Source organism: Leptosomus discolor, chromosome 5 (genome assembly GCF_034619465.1).
Source record: "Leptosomus discolor isolate bLepDis1 chromosome 5, bLepDis1.hap2, whole genome shotgun sequence".
Lineage (NCBI taxonomy): Eukaryota > Metazoa > Chordata > Aves > Leptosomiformes > Leptosomidae > Leptosomus > Leptosomus discolor.
The window spans coordinates 23,544,418-23,561,726 of record NC_141395.1 but is presented as its reverse complement, the minus strand read 5'-3'; the positions used below and the strand labels follow the sequence as shown (position 1 = coordinate 23,561,726).

The 17,309-nt window shown below is 37.7% G+C and overlaps 1 protein-coding gene across 2 annotated transcripts in view; it reads left to right on the top strand.

Moving 5' to 3' along the window:
• Window positions 1-376: 376 nt before the first annotated feature.
• LOC104349119 (neurabin-1-like) overlaps window positions 377-17,309 on the top strand; it is a 40,255-nt gene continuing 23,322 nt past the window's right edge. For both annotated transcript variants that reach the window (XM_086465558.1, XM_086465557.1), the window contains exons 1-7: window positions 377-1,990; window positions 13,033-13,165; window positions 13,661-13,781; window positions 14,299-14,403; window positions 14,573-14,693; window positions 15,163-15,309; window positions 17,159-17,212. In XM_086465558.1, coding sequence (XP_086321684.1) covers window positions 377-1,990; window positions 13,033-13,165; window positions 13,661-13,781; window positions 14,299-14,403; window positions 14,573-14,693; window positions 15,163-15,309; window positions 17,159-17,212 — 2,295 coding nt within the window. The remainder of the gene's footprint in view (window positions 1,991-13,032; window positions 13,166-13,660; window positions 13,782-14,298; window positions 14,404-14,572; window positions 14,694-15,162; window positions 15,310-17,158; window positions 17,213-17,309) is intronic.

Here is a 17,309-nt window from a genome sequence, read left to right as displayed (position 1 = left end):
GCGGACACAATGGGCTTTACCCCGCGGCGAGGTCTCGGGCGGCGTTTCCCACCCCGAGTTTCAGATTCGTGTCACACGCTGGCGAGTCCCCGAGTTAATGAAAACTCTCTGTCTTTCTGCAGATGGATCTCCGGATACCGCCGTCCGCGCTGCGGATAATACCCGGTGTGGCCATTTACGCGCTGTGATTTCTTTCTCTCCACGTACACTCCCCTGCGCTCCATTTCAGCGTGAGCAGGGAGGCTGGCCGAGTGAAAGGCTGCCTTTCGGATCTTCTGTGAAATCAGCTCTGCCTGGTGTTGGAGGGTGGAAGCTTTGTGCCTGAGGTTGTCCTTCCCATTCTTCTTCAGGAGTCAAGGGAGCTTTCTCTCCAACAATGATGAAAACCGAAGGGAAAGGAGAAAGGACTTTAAGAAGTGCTTCTCCGCACCGAAATGCCTATAAATCCGATTTCCATGCTATCAAATGCTCTTTTGATGGTGTAAACAATCCTGAAAATGCTTCCAACAAAACAGCCTTGCATCAGAAGATGAGCACCTCTTCCAATGGAGGGGGAAATGACCCACACAGTCGAGGCAGAGCTGCCACTTATGGCAATAGAGTACACAAGATCAAAAATATGTTTCTGCAAATGGGAGGCTCTTCTTCCACTGCCTCTTGTGAAAGCAGTCCACCTGCTGAGACCAAATTAATCAGCCGGGCCACGGCAGCAGAGTACGGACCTTCTCCAAGCAGCCCATCTTTCCTCATTGTCCAAAAAAATAATCTTCTTAATACAAGTACCAGCCCCTGTGGCAGTGCTGTGGATTTGTCGTCTGTGCCTTCTGCTGCCGACAAGCTCATCCGTAGCAATGATGAGGCAGACTTGGACAAAGTTGCCCTGGCAGAAAAATTTTCAGAGACCAGGAAGCTATTCGAGAGAAATATAAAACAGCGGAGCTCAGTGGACAGGTATTCCCCCAGCAAATGTGAAAGAAGCGAGGATAAGAGGAGTCATGGTTCAGCTTCTGATTGCAGCAATGTGGTGGACCACTTCACTTTTAATACAGAAACAAGTCTTCCAGTTGCGCTGGAGAAAGTTGAAAATCAAGGTAATGAGGAGTTGAAGCAGCAGCATCCCAATACTGGTTCCAAATTCTCCTTCCTGAATGCAGGGCCCATTTCTAGGAGGCTGGAAAGCTTTCTGGGTGACAGTGATACTGAAGAATCCAAAGAAATTTCCAAAAATGCTAGCCCTCTGAATCAGGATCCTTTGAGAGGCCACCACAGTCTGGATTCTTCTGCTGTTGCTGAAGGATGTCTGGAGAAGGCTGTGTCCACCAAAGTGGCTGTGATCCTCAGAGGTGAGCTGAGCGAGGCACTTGGAAAAGACAAGAGAGAGCAACTGGTACTTGAGAGAAGCCTGTGGGATGTGGGCAGTACACCTGGTCGGGAGGCTCAGCAGAGATCAGATAATGTTCTCTCCGGGGTTTCCCGCATGGAGGGGACTTGCGCAGAGTTGGTTGCACAAGACGAAACCTCAGGGCACGAAAAAGAAAGTTTGGAGAAAGATGATATTGTTCAAGAGGATCAGGTGCTCAGATGTCAAGTACAGGAAGGGAAGAGGAGCGACTACTCCTTGGAAGCGGTAGAAGAGTTTACGGAAGGCAGCAAGACCAATCGGGAAGAAGAAGGAGATGGGATGTTTGTAAGAGATGGTCCAGTTACACAAGTTCAGGATGTTCTAGAGCAGGAAGGGGATACTGAAGAAGAGGAGCAAGAGGTGGAAAAGCAGAGTGAGAACTTCAGTGCTTTTGGAATCGAGAATGTAGCTTTTGATGATGACAGGGATACAGATCTGGAAAACCAAGGGCCTGAAGGCAAAGAAATTTTGGAGGGAGAGGAAGAGGAGTATATGTATGATAGTGAATATGAGGAGTTTCCTGGACTTTCTGAAGAGGAAGATCCTGAGCCAGACCGAAAAGTCAAGTTCTCGACAGCTCCTATCAAAGTAAGTACATTTGAGTTTTCTTAGTTTTTTAATTGTTTTGCAGTGAAAAATACCCAGGAAATACATGTGGTGTGTTTTTTCAAAGTTCTAAAAATCCTTTAAAAAGTGTAAGTTTAGGGCTTTTATTCAAAACTGAATATTCAGTTCAGAAAATTTATAAATTAGTCACAAGTGATTTCTGAGTCACAGCAGCTTCATAAGATAGCATAGTGAAATGTGAGGTTTTACTTACTGGTTGTTTTCAGGAACACTAAGCTTTTGGGAATAGATACAAACACATGACCTTTAATACTTGCCTTCATTTGTTTAAAATTGCAGTATTGCATTAGGAAGGATTTTTTTAGTTTTGGTTTTTGTACAATAGGTTTTTTTTAAAAAAAAAAACCAACAAAACAACAAAAACCCTCATAGCAAACTGTCAGATTCAACTTCAGGCTTGTTTTCAGGAATAACTGTGAGAAAATATCAAATGACTGGTTCCTGCTATTTAAGATTTTAGAATTCTCTTTAATAACCACCATGTGTATGTTGTTTGTTTTTTTTGTACTGGCTTGCTGAACAAGCTGTAGGAGTGTTAACATGAGCGTTTTGGAGTTAGGAAGTTGCGGAAGTAGAAGTTACAGGGCAGACTGGATAATGAGGAGTAGTGTAAGTTACAATGCTAACAGATTAAAAAGAATTAGGTGTCTGATCTACCTTTACCAAAAATACCCACAAAATAAGTCATTCCACAACTCAAACGTGTTTACCCATAGTCTGATTGCAGACTTCAGTTATTCTAGTCCCTCTTAAAGTCTGGGAGGAGAATTGGGAGATGCAGATCAGGATGGAATGGGAAGCTGCCCACGCTTTCCCAAGCATGCTTCTCTTCTTCTAGTGTTACATGAATGAAGAAGATAATCTTTAATAAACAGTTTTTACACTTTGTTTGTACAGAGTGAGGACTCGCTTTTACTCATCAGAGGGATGTAAAAATTCTGTTGACTCCTGTACTTCCTGCAGCGGAGAGCTGTAATTTCCCAGTTCGCTAAACCCATGCCAGTGCTGTACCCCAGAAAATGTTTTGGGTGTGGCAAAATATGAGTTTTGTTGCATGTGGTATTTTTGTAGTCTCTCCATAGACAGACTGACTTTATATGGCTTTCTTGTAGTTGATGCTGCTTTGGTGGTGACCTGGCACACTGACAGGAGAGCGCCACTATTGGAAACTGCATAATTGAGTCTGGTATGGGCTGTGAGAGAGCCGGAGGGGCATCAGTCCATTTCCCCTCGCATTTGTGCGCTGAGTATCTGAGGAAAGTGCCATGTAGAGTCTACTGTAAATGTGTGTTTGTTGAGTGACTGCTGGTTTCCTGCTGTAGGCAGAGTTTTACTGATCATTGCTGACATCCTACTGAAGCAGTGGCTGTAACAGACTTTTCCTGACTTCTCTGTTATGTTTATGCCAGACTTAGTTGAAAGCATTAGTAAAAATCTCTGTGCCAACTGTGATGGAAGCTCTCGTGTAGACCAAACTCATTCTTTCGTAACTAGAGCTGTTCAATTACGGCTGCTTCTCTGAAAGCCACAGGAACCAACATGTACCAGATTATCAATTACCCAGCTGAGAGATGAATGGTTAGTAGCAATTGTTAGAAGTTTTCCGTTAAAAATAATATAGTTCTTGCCATAATGCCCCGGTTGGATTGGCAGGATAAACTGTACTTAATAGCAATATGGTCAGTGAACTTTCTTTTTCAGGCCCTAAAATTGAATCTTGTGATACTTGCCTGCCTTTATCACTTTTCAGTGAAATTTGACTGTATTTTTCCTATAATGGGTATGCAGATGTCTTTCTGTATGTCATTTGCAATATCTTTTTCCTCTCTTGTTCTTCATGCCCAAGAAATTATTTCTTTCCCCTTGTCTGCCTCTTTATTTCATATTTTCTGTGATACTTAGTGGGAATGCGGCCTGGTATATGGTTTTCAGCTTTTGTGCTGTGTAAAATAAAGAATTCCAACTTTTTTTGCACTTCCCCAAAATCTTTTTTAGTAGTGTACCCTTAATATCTTTTTAGAAAATCCCACTTTTACCTCTCAGAAGGAAATCTCTCTTATCTGACTTTGCGCAGATTTTAGTGCATCTTAAATTGGAAAAGAGCAACACTGAGTAGTAGCAAAAGATTATTCCTGGTTCCCACCACAGCTTAGAGCAGTGCCATAGGGAGAAATATATCCTCGCAGCTTCTTTTTTCAGCTTTATTTAGACTAATAAGTTTGACTGAAATGTGAGTGCTGTTCCAGACATCCACAGCCACTAGAGGAGAAGGTCTATGTTTCTTATCCTCTTAGATGTTCCTCAGAGAGGCCAGGCTGGCCCTGTCATTCTTGCTGTTTTCCTTCTGCACCTCTCTAGTGATTATGAAGAAACCATCTTTGTCTTTTGCAGTTGCTGTTCAGCAGGTGTCTGATAGAGTTGGAGAGTTCAAAACGTTCAGAAGGTGTTTGGGCAAGAAAAAGCATGTTCTCATTGTACTTGATACAGCTACCCAAAAGGGAAGTTGGATGTGTGTGTAGGTACACAAGCACCCTAAACCAGTATTTATGCTGCAGTAGCAGAGGGAACTTGATTAATATCTATGTTTTGAAGATTCTAGGCAGTTATAAAATTGGCAAGGCTTTTGAGTAAAAGGAAGAGACTGTGGAGCTCCCAGGTGATGTATAAGGTAGCTAACACTGTTAGCACTGCATCTGCTAGAGATCCATACTTGTTGACATACGTAGCAGGGCTTAAGAACATAATTTGGTCTGATAATTTCAGGAGAGATGGAATATAATTACGCAAATACTCCATTATTTTGTGTTGCCCTGTGCCTGTGAAAATGAGCGTAGATGAGTCTTTTTTAAAACAAATGTTTCGGTTCTCTGGAAGCTGGTGATAAATGCTATGTGGGAAGATTTCTTACTTTCTGGGGGTGACCTGACTGTTTTAAGTCCTGCTGCTGTTTGCTCTCGGCAGACCTTAAGGAAAATTAGGTTGCTTGTTTTTCTTACAATAGTGAAGGGAGTGATACTGTACAGTTAATAGCAGAACTTCACAGACTGGGTTAGTGTTATGGTACATGAGCTATTCTTAGTCTCTTGTTGCCACATATGAAGCTAGTAAGGAATGTAAAGCACACTCAGCTGCCCAAGGTATTTGCAAGGGAACTGACTTTGTGTTGAAGTTTTCTGAACAAACTGTGTAAACAATCAGCATTACAGACAGTGCAAGTAACGTCAGGTAACTGTGCTGTCATCCCTTTATATTTCGATTTGCTTTTGTAATGTAGAGATTAAACTCGCTTTCAATTATGTGATTACCTTGAAAGGCTTTAATTAACATAGATGTAATGACTGAGTGCTGTTTGACATTTGCAATTTTGAAACTTTCCATTGGGAAAACAAATGCCTGTATCCAGATTGAATTCTTGAGGTGTTTATACCTCTGTGTCAAACTTTGTCCTCAAAACCTTTAATAGCACTATGACTAACTTCTGCAGTGATTTATGATCCTTAGGAATTCTGTAGATCAGGTAAGCCGAAAACATAGTATAGCTGCCATTTGCTTCCTTAAGTCTGTTTAATTAGCAGTGTTATCCAGTTTATGTTGGGAGTGTCTGTTTCCAACTTTTTGTGGATAATACTTCTTTTAAGATTAAGTCCAGAACACAGTTTAAAAGAAAAAAAAAAAAAATCCAAAACCCAAACCTTCATAAAGGCTTTACTTTTATATTTGTCACAGTTGAGCAGAAGTTTAAACTTATTTCTTAAGTAAGGAAACTGAAAGCGGTTTCATAGCTTGTGTGTTGTCCTAAGCAGCCAAGTGTCAGCTGCTTCTGAGAGAATATGGAAGTCCTTCGTAATATTGCCATTTGTCTTGCGGATTGGAATAGAGCTATTTTATGTATAGCTGGAGCACAAATGATAACCTTGTTCAGGCTGGCATACTCTTCAGTCTTTTTAGTACAGAACTGCTTACTGTGGAAGTTAATGAAGCAGTAAATGAAGGTACACTTGAATTAGATTGCCTGGATCAAAGTGTATCTGTAAATGTTTACCACTTTTTAAGAGATGCAGAATTTTTCTGGGTCAACGTATAGTCTCCTGAACAGTTTTAACAAAATGTAGTGCTTCGGCTTCATACATTCTCTGATTTTTGAGCTGTAACTTCTATACTTACAATGTCATACACAGAAAGGGATACAAAATAGAGGTGGAAGATATCCAAACCCTGGAGTTTTTTCAGTAATTAGAGAATTGATAACTGCATAAATGGTCAATTGTTTGTTTGTCAACCGTTGGTCGAGTACTTCAATAAAAAAACTCCTGTGGCATGAAGAAACAAGTATGTGACATGAGTATAGGTTGACCTGGGAAAATAGAGATTTGATTTCAGAGTAGATTTAAACAGAATTGACTTGTATGTGGGATGTCATCTGCTTTTTGCCTTGACACAAATTATGTAAGTCTGTTTCCATCATGCTTTGTTTAGGATCTTTTGCAATGACAAATTGTTTGTTATAACTCATAGATGGTAATTTTTTTGAAGGTGTCTGTTTTTGACTTGCATCAACATTATGATGTTTGTAACTTAACATCATAACAACTTTTCTCCATATTTTTATCTCGAAATCTCCACGGTACTTTTCAGTGGCTTTTCACATAAAGTAATCCTGTTTGTGTTCTGCCTGCATCTGAGAGTATAGCATCTCTTTCTGGTTAACTTCACAGTATGAGGTGTTAAAAACATGGATATTAATCGGAGGAAGAAGGTACATATTTTCACACACATATATGAAAATTTTGTTGGGTTGTTTTTTTTTTGAGGAATGATAATCTTTAAACGCTTATAGAAATTTCAATTTTAATAAAAGTTAAATGTTTATTAAGCCTAAATGCATTTAATTCTCTGTATAGATTTACCTGCTTTTATAAAGTTCCATATCCAGTATTTCTGATGCCTTTCTGGTCCTTGTTATGTTTTGATTCCATGACCTTTGTTCAGCTCTCTAGAAAGAAGCACTTTCAACTCAAGCTTTCTTTGGCTTTTTTTTTTTTTTTTCCTCACATCTTCTGTTTGATTTTTAGGAAATACTTGATATGTCAGTTTTACAATGGTGGATTGATTTGGCATTTCAAGTTGGATGAGAGTCCCATGCCAGGGTATGGGGCTGTAGAGCAGATATTTAAGCCGGAACAGAAAAGGAAAGAATTTCTTTTTATATCCTGGCTCACAGCTGGAGCAGCTTGACTCTTTACATTAATATCTCAATGTATTTCTAACTGAATTATTCCCCAGATGCAGTTATATGACATCCTAGCTTGCCTGTTTGATGTACTTGATGATGCTATAAAACTGTAGACAAGTAAGAGAACACTGAGGTTATGGATGTCAGATAAGGTGACAGTGGGGATGACAGGTTATCACCTGTCCATCCTCACTCCTTTTTCAGTCCCTCCAACTTCTACCTTCCTGGTAGTTTCACATGGATTTGACAGGGGAGAGAGAGAGATATTTTTAAAGATATTTTTTAAATATTGCTTGGTTTGGAAAAAATTAGGTCAAGATTTTTGTTTTGTTGAATACTAAATAAATACACATATCTAATTCTTCAGGATTGCCAGGCTTAAATGGGTGGAACTAAGACACCTGTGCAGCTTACGGATGCTCATAATTGAATCACTTTCTTTATATACAGAGTCTTTCAAAGCCAAGATTTTTTCGGGGTGTCCCCCGCCCCCTATGTGGTATTGTTAGTAGTTTTTGCCTCTTCTGGTCATATCCTCTTTATTTGGAATCTTTCAGTCTCTTTGTCAGTCAGGGAGCAATGCCACCGCAACCGAGATGGTGGTGGAGTACAACTAGGTCACAGTGGAGCTCCACTTCCACAAAGGGAGAATGTGGATTGTCTCTCAACTTCTGCTCTGAATGTTTGAAATGAAATAAAATCAGTGCACCAAATCTGAATAGATGCTCTTGTCTGTCTTCAGTATTTCTTTCACTGGGATTTAAAAATGAAATACTTGAAAGTGAGAGTGTTTCTCCTTCTGGGGTAGGTAGCATAACCTGACTGAAACAAGTACCACGTTGTCTGTCTTGCTGTCTAGCTAGCTCCAATGCCTTTGTTACTGCAGTGAAATAAGAACTAGAGAATAAAAGTAGAGAATAGTGAGACTGGTAAAAAACCTGGTTTATTTATGATAAAATTATCTGTGTGAAATTGTCTGTACTTTAGATGTGAAGCAAGGTTGCACTTAGACCTTTCTGTAAACTGACTTGGTTGAGGTTTTTGATAAAGTTATGCAGAGCTACAGGATCAGGTGCGTAAGTGTGCACAGCCTGCCTGTACACCTGTGTGGTGACAGAAAATGCTACACTGAATGTAATGGCTTGTTATATTAACCTGTTTAACAGTTACCAACCGTTCTGAATACTTTTTGAAGAACATTAAAAGTGTGGTTAAAAAAAAAAAAAGTAAGCAAGGTATTTGTGTTTGCTGTTTAAAGGATTTGATAGCATGAATTGACTTAAGTCAGGTATAGTGACTTTTCACTTAAAATATCACAAGTAGTGGAAATAAAATACTAACCATGTAGCTTTTGGAAACGGGGAAGAGTGGGTAGCGGTAGTGAGATGCCTACTTTAACTGAAGAGGGAGATTGTAAGAGTAAACTGTGAAGTGTACTTTATACTTCAGTCCTACTTCAGTGCTACTGTTTCAAATGATTATTTGTGTTTGCCTGGGCACTTCATGTTTTGTTGGGCATCGCAAAGGCAATCGATTTGAAAAGCTGAAACTGTTTGCTATTAGATCATTTTCCCTCAGCCATAACTTGTATTTTGAATGTTTGGCTTTATTGAGTGTCAGTAAACTCACATGTTCAAACTCAGAATTGTGTTTCAGAAGAAACATGAACCAACCAATTGCTTGGTGTGATGTACAGGCAGGGGTGTCAGAAATGCTTCAGTGCCTCTCTGAGCTGTTAAGTGTTACTTTAACTGCCTGTGGAGGTGTTGTGAGGCTTTCCAGCAAATACTGCTGTATTACATGAGAATTTTAAGGGGATGTTGATAGTTGCTTCCGTTCCAATTAGTTGTGAGACCTTCTGGGCAGTTATTGATTTCTTAATCTTACTGTTTAATTACTTTTGTAATGTTCTACTTCTGATGAGGCACAAACAAATCTACTAGAAATGAATATGGGAGTGGAGGTCTTTGGATTGTGTTTTATGACTCCATAGCAGTTTCATGCAAACACATGGGTGAATTAGTGTTTACCCTCTAACAAAATTAACATTCTGCTACAACTAATATAGTTCTTAAGTAGAGCTTTTTATGTGCTGCTAAGGGTTTGAATTGAGTGAGGTCATTTTTGTGCGGTGATGCTGTTTTCTGTGATAGCACTAAGGTGATATAATGGAGATTTTTAGTTCTGTATGGTAAGAGGAACTGAACAGTAGGATCTTTTAGACAGTAGGCTGCATTGGGTGTTTTTGAGTGCTGATCTTGATGATGATGACATTGGCATCTTCACAGAAGGAGGCAAACTGAGTTTTGCATTCAAAAAGTGATTAATTTTCCTGGTGTGAAGAATGGAGTTTGTTCTGTCTACAAATAAATATATTTGCTGTTCAAGGACTAGGTATATATTTGAGTATTTCTGGTTATGTATCTTAACAATTTTAATTTTTTTTAAAAAATCAGCCTTCTGTCAGAACTTTTTTGGATTCAAATTACTTTTATTCATTCTGAAGAAAAGAGGTCTTAAGTATAAAAAGAAATTCTTTTTTCAGATAGCAGGAGTTTTCATCATTTATTAGCTTGACACGATCCAGAAGTTATTAATGTTAGATGAACCTTCTGGATATATAACAAGCTATGGCAAAAGGCTTGTAAAATTCACATGGTTTCCACAGTGAAATTCATCTGGTTTCTCCTGTGTTGAGACAATAACTTGTGTTTGCTAAAACATAGCTTTTAGAAATATCACTTGCACACTAATAATTTTACAATCTCTGGCTAGCAGTGGCTTCTAAATAGTAAGATTAGAATTTCTTTTGTCCCTAATGTGTTTGATTCAGTGACTAAACCCTGCCAGACGCAGCACAGGGATGAACTGTGTTTAGCTTTCTCATCAGTCTTCTAAACTGTGTAACTTGTAACTTATGTTATTTGTTATCCATGTTTTAACTGTGTTTAATGTTACTTTTGCTGCTTGGCAAGAACAACTTGCTGAGCAGTTCTGTGTGTTCCATAACAGTATCAACAATTTTACTGTTTCCGTCTCGTAAAAGAGGAATACTGTGTTATGATTCCACATGTACGCAATAAAAATTTCTGTCTTTTGCCCCTGACTCTTTGGCCATAGTTTTCTTAGTGTGCTCTTGGTTTTCTTTTTGTTATTGCAGTGTTTGGCTTCTGGTGATATATCAGTTTTACGTTTTCTCTATTCTTTGTGAATTCATGTTTTTCCTCAAAATTATTTTTCTGAAGTTGGGGAGGGGTGGTTCTTACTGTTTTGAAATGGGTCTATCTTGTCTTAATTGTTAGGTTATGGGTTTTAGGATATTGCCTAAACATGCTCACACAATTGCCATCTGTCACTTTAAGAGAAAAGTATGGATACTTTTTCATAGTGGATTGGTCAGAATTGATTTCAGATGGTTTTTCTTAAAAAGCAGGTGTGCCTAAATATTAGTAATCTTACTTGCATAGATAAGTTTGCTATTATTTTGTGAATAAAATTATAAACATCACTGGAATCTAAGCCACCACTAATTTTAAATTCTATGATCCACTCCTGGCAGATGATCAATTCCTATGATCGGTTTTGTGCCAAAATGGGCAAATTCCATGAGACTCTGAAGTACAATGCTATTTCTTTCAAGTTGGTAAAATATTTAGTAATTTTTAGAAATTCCAGATATATTTTGGTGATGGCAGCCTAAGACTTACAGCATATGTTATGATGTTATGATGGTGCAACTTTGCTTCCCCGAGATTTCCATTGCTTTATAAATGGTTGCGTACAGAACTGGTCATCCCTTTGCTAATGTAATTCTTCAATAGATAGGGACTACTTGCATCATCTTCTGCTTTGTGAGTTAGACCACTGAGTCAAAAAGAATCAAAAAAATCCAGCTGTCAGTGTCTCCAAAATTACCTACTACCTTTCTCCACATTTTGCTCGTTCAGCCATTTGATATTGATCTTTAACATTTTAGTCATATTATTAATACTAGATCATATGTACACTTATAAATAAGCAAACTTGACTTTTTTCATGCCACAGTATTTGATTTGTTCTCCAGAACTCAAATATTCTCATTAACAAGTTATCATTTGTCCACTCCTGAACTTCCTTTTTGTTATTAGTTTAAAATGTATCTTATAACTTGACTACATTTTTAGAGAGATTGATTTTTGTATTGGAGTGGAAAGGAACCAAACTAGACTGGTCTTATTTTAAAGGGAGAATAAATGCTTCATGAAATGCTTCTGCTTCATATCCTATTTATTGATTTCAGGGGATGGAAAGGGAGATTAATTCAAAGAACTTGGCCACCTTTTTTCTGGTATGGTAGAGTAAGGATACTTGAGACTGTTTGGATGGTTTTCTTTGTTTTGCAGAGTTTTCTGTAAAGTTTATGGAAGACAGATAGTTTCTTCATTAAGTGCAACCCTTGTTGTCTTTCTGTGTCCAGTTGTTGCCCACTGATGCCTGTATGATAGTCCGAAGGACTTCATTAGTTTATTTACCTTTATACAAGACTTGGGAACAACAACTTTTCAGGAAGTTTCTTTTTATTGGAGGAAATGTAAGACTTTCAAGAGTGGGTTTTTTCCTTCCATTTCAGCCAAGTGGATCTGATCTTGCTTACTTACTGGACTGCTATATGGCCGTGCCATGTTTCTGGAGTAGCTGTTTTGCAGGATTTGGCAAAGAGTTTGCAAAACTGTCCTCCAGCTGTAGTCTGGAGGTGAAGCAGTCAGTGCCCCATGGGAAATACTGAGCTGCATTAGTTGCTTTTTGGTAATCTGTTTCAATAACAGTTTTCCTGTGTCTGAGGTTACTGCCATGCAGAGCTAACACCGTATACTAGTGGATGTAAATTCACTGGGAAAATGTTAATTACAGCTAATTAAAGTTAATTCTGTCTTATTTACATGATTGCCGTTTACCTGTCTAGGTATCGTTAGTGGGAAAACGCAAAAGTTGCAAAAACTTAGTAGGCCAATGTAAATTAACTTTGTGTCAGCACTGCACGTTCTTGATGAGGTGGCTACTGCAGCTGCAGTCTATAACTGGTTTTTGTCTTATAGTCGTGTTGAGTAAAACAGTCAGTACCTGCAAAAACTTAAGCAGATAAACCTTGTTTTTCAGGTAAATGGGGGAGTGTATTTTTTTTTTTTCTAACAATTAATGAACACGCTGGTAAGTAAAATTAACCCTATTACATGTAGCTTATTCTTCCTTTCTAGATTTCTATCTTAATTTGTATTTTTTGTTTATCTTTTATTTTCAACAATTCAGAAATTCAGCTGCAGCGATTACTAAAAATAGTAATGTATGTAACAAGGCATTTCCTTTTCCTGGGAAACTGCGTGATTCCCTTGCAAAATCAGAAAACTACATCTGTTTGAAGCACTGCAATTGGCAGATGGTGTGGAGGGAGGGAAGAAGAGAGGAAGAAGGATTCAGGGGAATGTAGTCCTAAAGAAAAAAAAGTCACACTGTATCAAAGAGGAGATGACTGAATTCCTTGACTGATTTCTTTTAACTCTTTGGTGCATTTACAACAAAAAAAGTGTTTAAGGAATTATTTTGAAACTTCTAAAATGTTACTTCTGTGCAAGTTGGAAACTGTCTTACAGCAGCATTATTTATTAAATTGATGGTTTAGAAACTGAGATCTCTAAAAATGCCACTTTAATTTCCTTACTGATTTTCTTTCAGTTATATCATGTTTGGAAGGGGGTGAGAAAGCTCTAAAAAAGTTTTCTATTACCTTTCTTAGGTTTTCAGTACTTACTCAAATGAAGACTATGATAGACGTAATGAAGAAGTTGACCCTGTGGCAGCCTCAGCTGAGTATGAACTTGAGAAAAGAGTGGAAAAAATGGAAGTGTTTCCTGTGGAAATTGAAAAAGGTGCAAATCAAACCTTGAACATTTGCAAAAGATACTATCCGCACAAAAGAAAACAATTTTAAACGGTGTTTTCCCTGGATTTTGGTCTTGAATTTTTGAATGTGTGTTCAGGCTTTCATTTGTGGCTAGTTCTGTTGAATATAGTGAACATTAACTGGACAGGCCTCTACTAAGTGCAAATTGTCATACTTAATTGAAGTTAGGAAGGCTACATTACTGAGTAACAGCTCTGCACCAAAATATATACAATTCATAAATCTTGCTATCTCATCCAGATACCATGAAGCTTTGAATCTAACAGGCAGTCATAACCACAGAACAAAAAGGATTTAAGTAGTATCTAGACAGAAAATATGTTGTCTTTAATTTTTAAAAAAAAAAAAAATGTTCACGTCTTTTGTGTGGAAGGACTTGGAACGCTTTGAAACAGCTCACTGCCACTAAGTGTTACATCTTGTGTTATGTGGCTAATGTTAGATTTTTTTAATCCCTTAGGTGACAGTGGTCTGGGCATCAGTATTATTGGAATGGGAGTTGGTGCTGATCAGGGACTGGAAAAACTAGGTATTTTTGTAAAAACAATAACAGGTGGTGGAGCTGCTCAGAGAGATGGACGGTGAGTTTTCCATCAAATTGATTATGCTTTTTACAAATCTCTAACTGAGCCCAGTTGTTTTCATTGAATATGCTAAATAATGTGAATAAAAGTATGAGCTGAATGCAGCTGAATAAGTATTACATTCCTGCTTTATGTTAGCTGTTTACAAAACAGGGTTTTTATTTAATAGAGAACACTTTCTCAAAATAAACGTAGACCTGCTTACACCATGTATGAGAAGAGCTTAGAATGTGCCCATGTGTAAAAGTGCCACAAAATCATGTTGACACATCAAGACACCAATTACTGTGTAGATAGTATAAAAATATCAAGGCAAATACTGTGTAAGTTTTAATTGGTGATCTGCATAGTAACTGAGGATCAGGAGATTGTTTTTAGGCAATTAATTTCTTGGCACTCAAGAGTTTCTCATTATAAATACCAGGGAGTTTTAGGTGATACTTGTCATGTCAAAAATCTGTCAAGCCAAAACATTTTTGTTGAATGGATAGCTAAGCATTTCTTTGTTTTGCAGAATTCAAGTAAATGATCAGATTGTTGAGGTTGATGGCATAAGTCTAGTGGGAGTTACTCAGTTCTTTGCAGCCACTGTATTAAAAAACACCAAAGGCACAGTGAGGTACGTATGTTTTCTATGGAACTTTCTTTTTGTCATTTTTCGTTAATGGAGAATGCAAAACCATAATCTGAAAGTTTTACAAAGACCTTGAAGGCAACAGTATGGCAAACTAATTTCTTAAGCATAGCTTAAGCTTTTTGCTGCAAGGTAATTTGTTTTTCTTCTGTAGGTTTCTGATTGGGAGAGAGAAACCAGGGACTCAGAGTGAAGTAGCCCGCCTCATTAGTGAGACCTTAGAGCAAGAGAGATGTCTGTATGAGCAGCACTATGTTCATGATGATACAGAGCAGGTAAAACAGCATACATACATTGCATATTTTTAAAAGTGCATGATTACTGCCACATGCAATAACATGTGCAAATGACATAAATGTTTTTTGAATCAAATTGAAGCAAAAAAGGATAAAACAGGCGATTTGTTAAAAACAGAAAATGCAAACTTCATACATTACTAGTATCAAGGCGCATGTTTATCACTACTTGCTGTATTTCCAATTTATCAATAATCCAAAAGAGATATCAGCTCTGTGTGATTGTTTCATGCATGGCTTGCTTAGCTCTCTTTTGTGGAACTTTGATGAAAGTGTTTGCAAGTTGTCTTTTAAACTTACTGTAGGTATAAGAAACTAAAAAAGAATAGTAACTAGTTGAGAAGTTTTGCAGCTGTTTGGATTCCTTGATTGTGTGCTTTTGTTATTGCTGCTACCATAATGCAAAGTGTGTGTGTTACAGAATGTCATGATTTTCCCATTTTGTCAGGATGATGACTATGATGATGATGATGATGATACATATGAGTCACATTTACATAGAAAATCTGTTGAAGTTTTTGATCTTCCTGAAAATGAAGATATTGGATTACCACTGGATATGGATTCAGCACAGTCCCTTCTTAAATTTAAAGAGGTGTGGTAGCGGTTTCTTAAATACTCTTTGTGATGCACTGGGGAGCATCTGAACCTTGTAAGGTTTGGATATAATCTCCTTCATGTCCCCCTCATTGTGGTTTTGGGTTTGTTTTCCTAACATTGCAAATAAATCCCTCTAGTAAATGTCCCTTGAAATGTAGGTCTTCTGTAATTTTCATATGCCAGCTTCCCTATACATATTTATATTAAATGGTCCTTTCATTTAAATTAAATTCAAAAAAGTCCTTGGAAAAAGGCATTAAAGCCCAACACCACCTCCCTTCTTGTGTGATGTCTTAACATTGCATTAAATAGATATGATGCTTCTCTAGTTCTTCTTTGGCCCATTGAACTTTGCATTTATTTGCTGCATAGTAGAATGGCTTTAGCTGTGATGAGGGGAGCATGGTGGGACAAGTATGCCCATTCTGAATTGTCTTGAATGTTCTTCAGGAAGACAAGAAATACGCGTCTGATACCTTGCTTTAGTCCCTGAGGCCTTCTGAGAAATTCTGTGTACATAAAAGCACTTGATTCTGTAGATAGGCATGGTTTTAGCTTGGAGGTATTTTTTTAGGTGATCCCTTCTGGAGGTTTTTAATGATGTATTTTTTGGAAGTGATGAGTTTGTAAACCCAATAAGGCGTTCCAAACTGAAGCCCGACTTAATGGAACTGGAAAATTTGGTTCCCTTTTCCCAAGGTTTTTATAAAGGAGCGTATTTGCTTTATTCAGGTCTGTGGAATTTAGTCAGGGATTTAAGTGGTGCAGTCTTTGGCATTTAGGGGTCTGGGCTTCTTTGATAGAAGATGATGTCCCTGTCATTTTCACTTTGGAGGAGAAAAATACATTGCAAATAAACTATTTCATCAGATGCCATTTGTGCATACATCAGCTTATTTTTGTAAAGGATCAGTATTTTGCAGACCTCATCAAGTTTGCTCTTTTGATAACATTGATGATGTCATTGAGGAAGTTGAAATTTCAGGTTATTGATCACTAGAGAACATTTATAGTTTTTCTAGGTTAGGAAGCATAGCAGCAGGCTACAGCATCTTCTCATAAGCGCTGTATTTCCTCGGGATACAGTTAAATTCTCAGCTAGAATCGTCACTATACTGTTATTAACATAATCTAAATAAAGGTTAGTCATGGATTCATCTGTTTTAATGTGTGTTTGGTGCACTATGCCTTGCCAAAAAAAAAAAAAAAAAAAAATCCCCCCAGGGTTACTGATGGAAAGTGAGATACAAGAAATAACTAATAGGTATTAAAAAAATGCGCTTTTGCACCTATATGTGTGCTCTTTTCTTAAGATGTGTTAACGATAGTCTTTACATTTGGCTTAGCTGTAGCCGTTGTCTGTTTCTAACGATGCTATGAAGGTTTGTGGTGTAATGTATAAAGCTTAATTTTAACACAAAGCCAGCACGTTTATTTGCAAATGCTGATAAGTAAAAATATTTAGTGCTGTTACATTTTTACATGATTCTGTGTACCAGTTGTCCTCGTAAGTGTATTGCTGCCTTTTCATTCTCCTGGCGTATTGAAACATTGTTTTAACCTCCTTGCTTTTCATCCCAACGATGTGGGATTTTTAACTATAGATGGTCATGTATTGATTTTTGTAGCAAATGGAATACTGTGGAATTTTTTTGAGTTCAACTTTTTTTTTTTTTTTTTAATAAAAGCTCATGATCAGTTCTCCTATAATTGACAAATAATTAAGTTGACTTTATGCTACTATAAAAATGGTTGGAGGAAGAAGGGAATCTGGGGAAGTACTTAAAGCTAACACTTCAAGTATCATTTTGTGTGTGCTCATACAATTTTTTTGTTTGTTTCAGCTACAATTAAAACATGCGGTAACAATAGCTGAAGTGAGTCAACTGAAAGAGAAAGTAAGTTTTCAAAGAATCTTATTATTTGGGGTTTTTATGCTTTGGGTTTTGGGTGTGGGGTTTTGGTTTTTTTTTTTATTATTTCTACCTATGAATT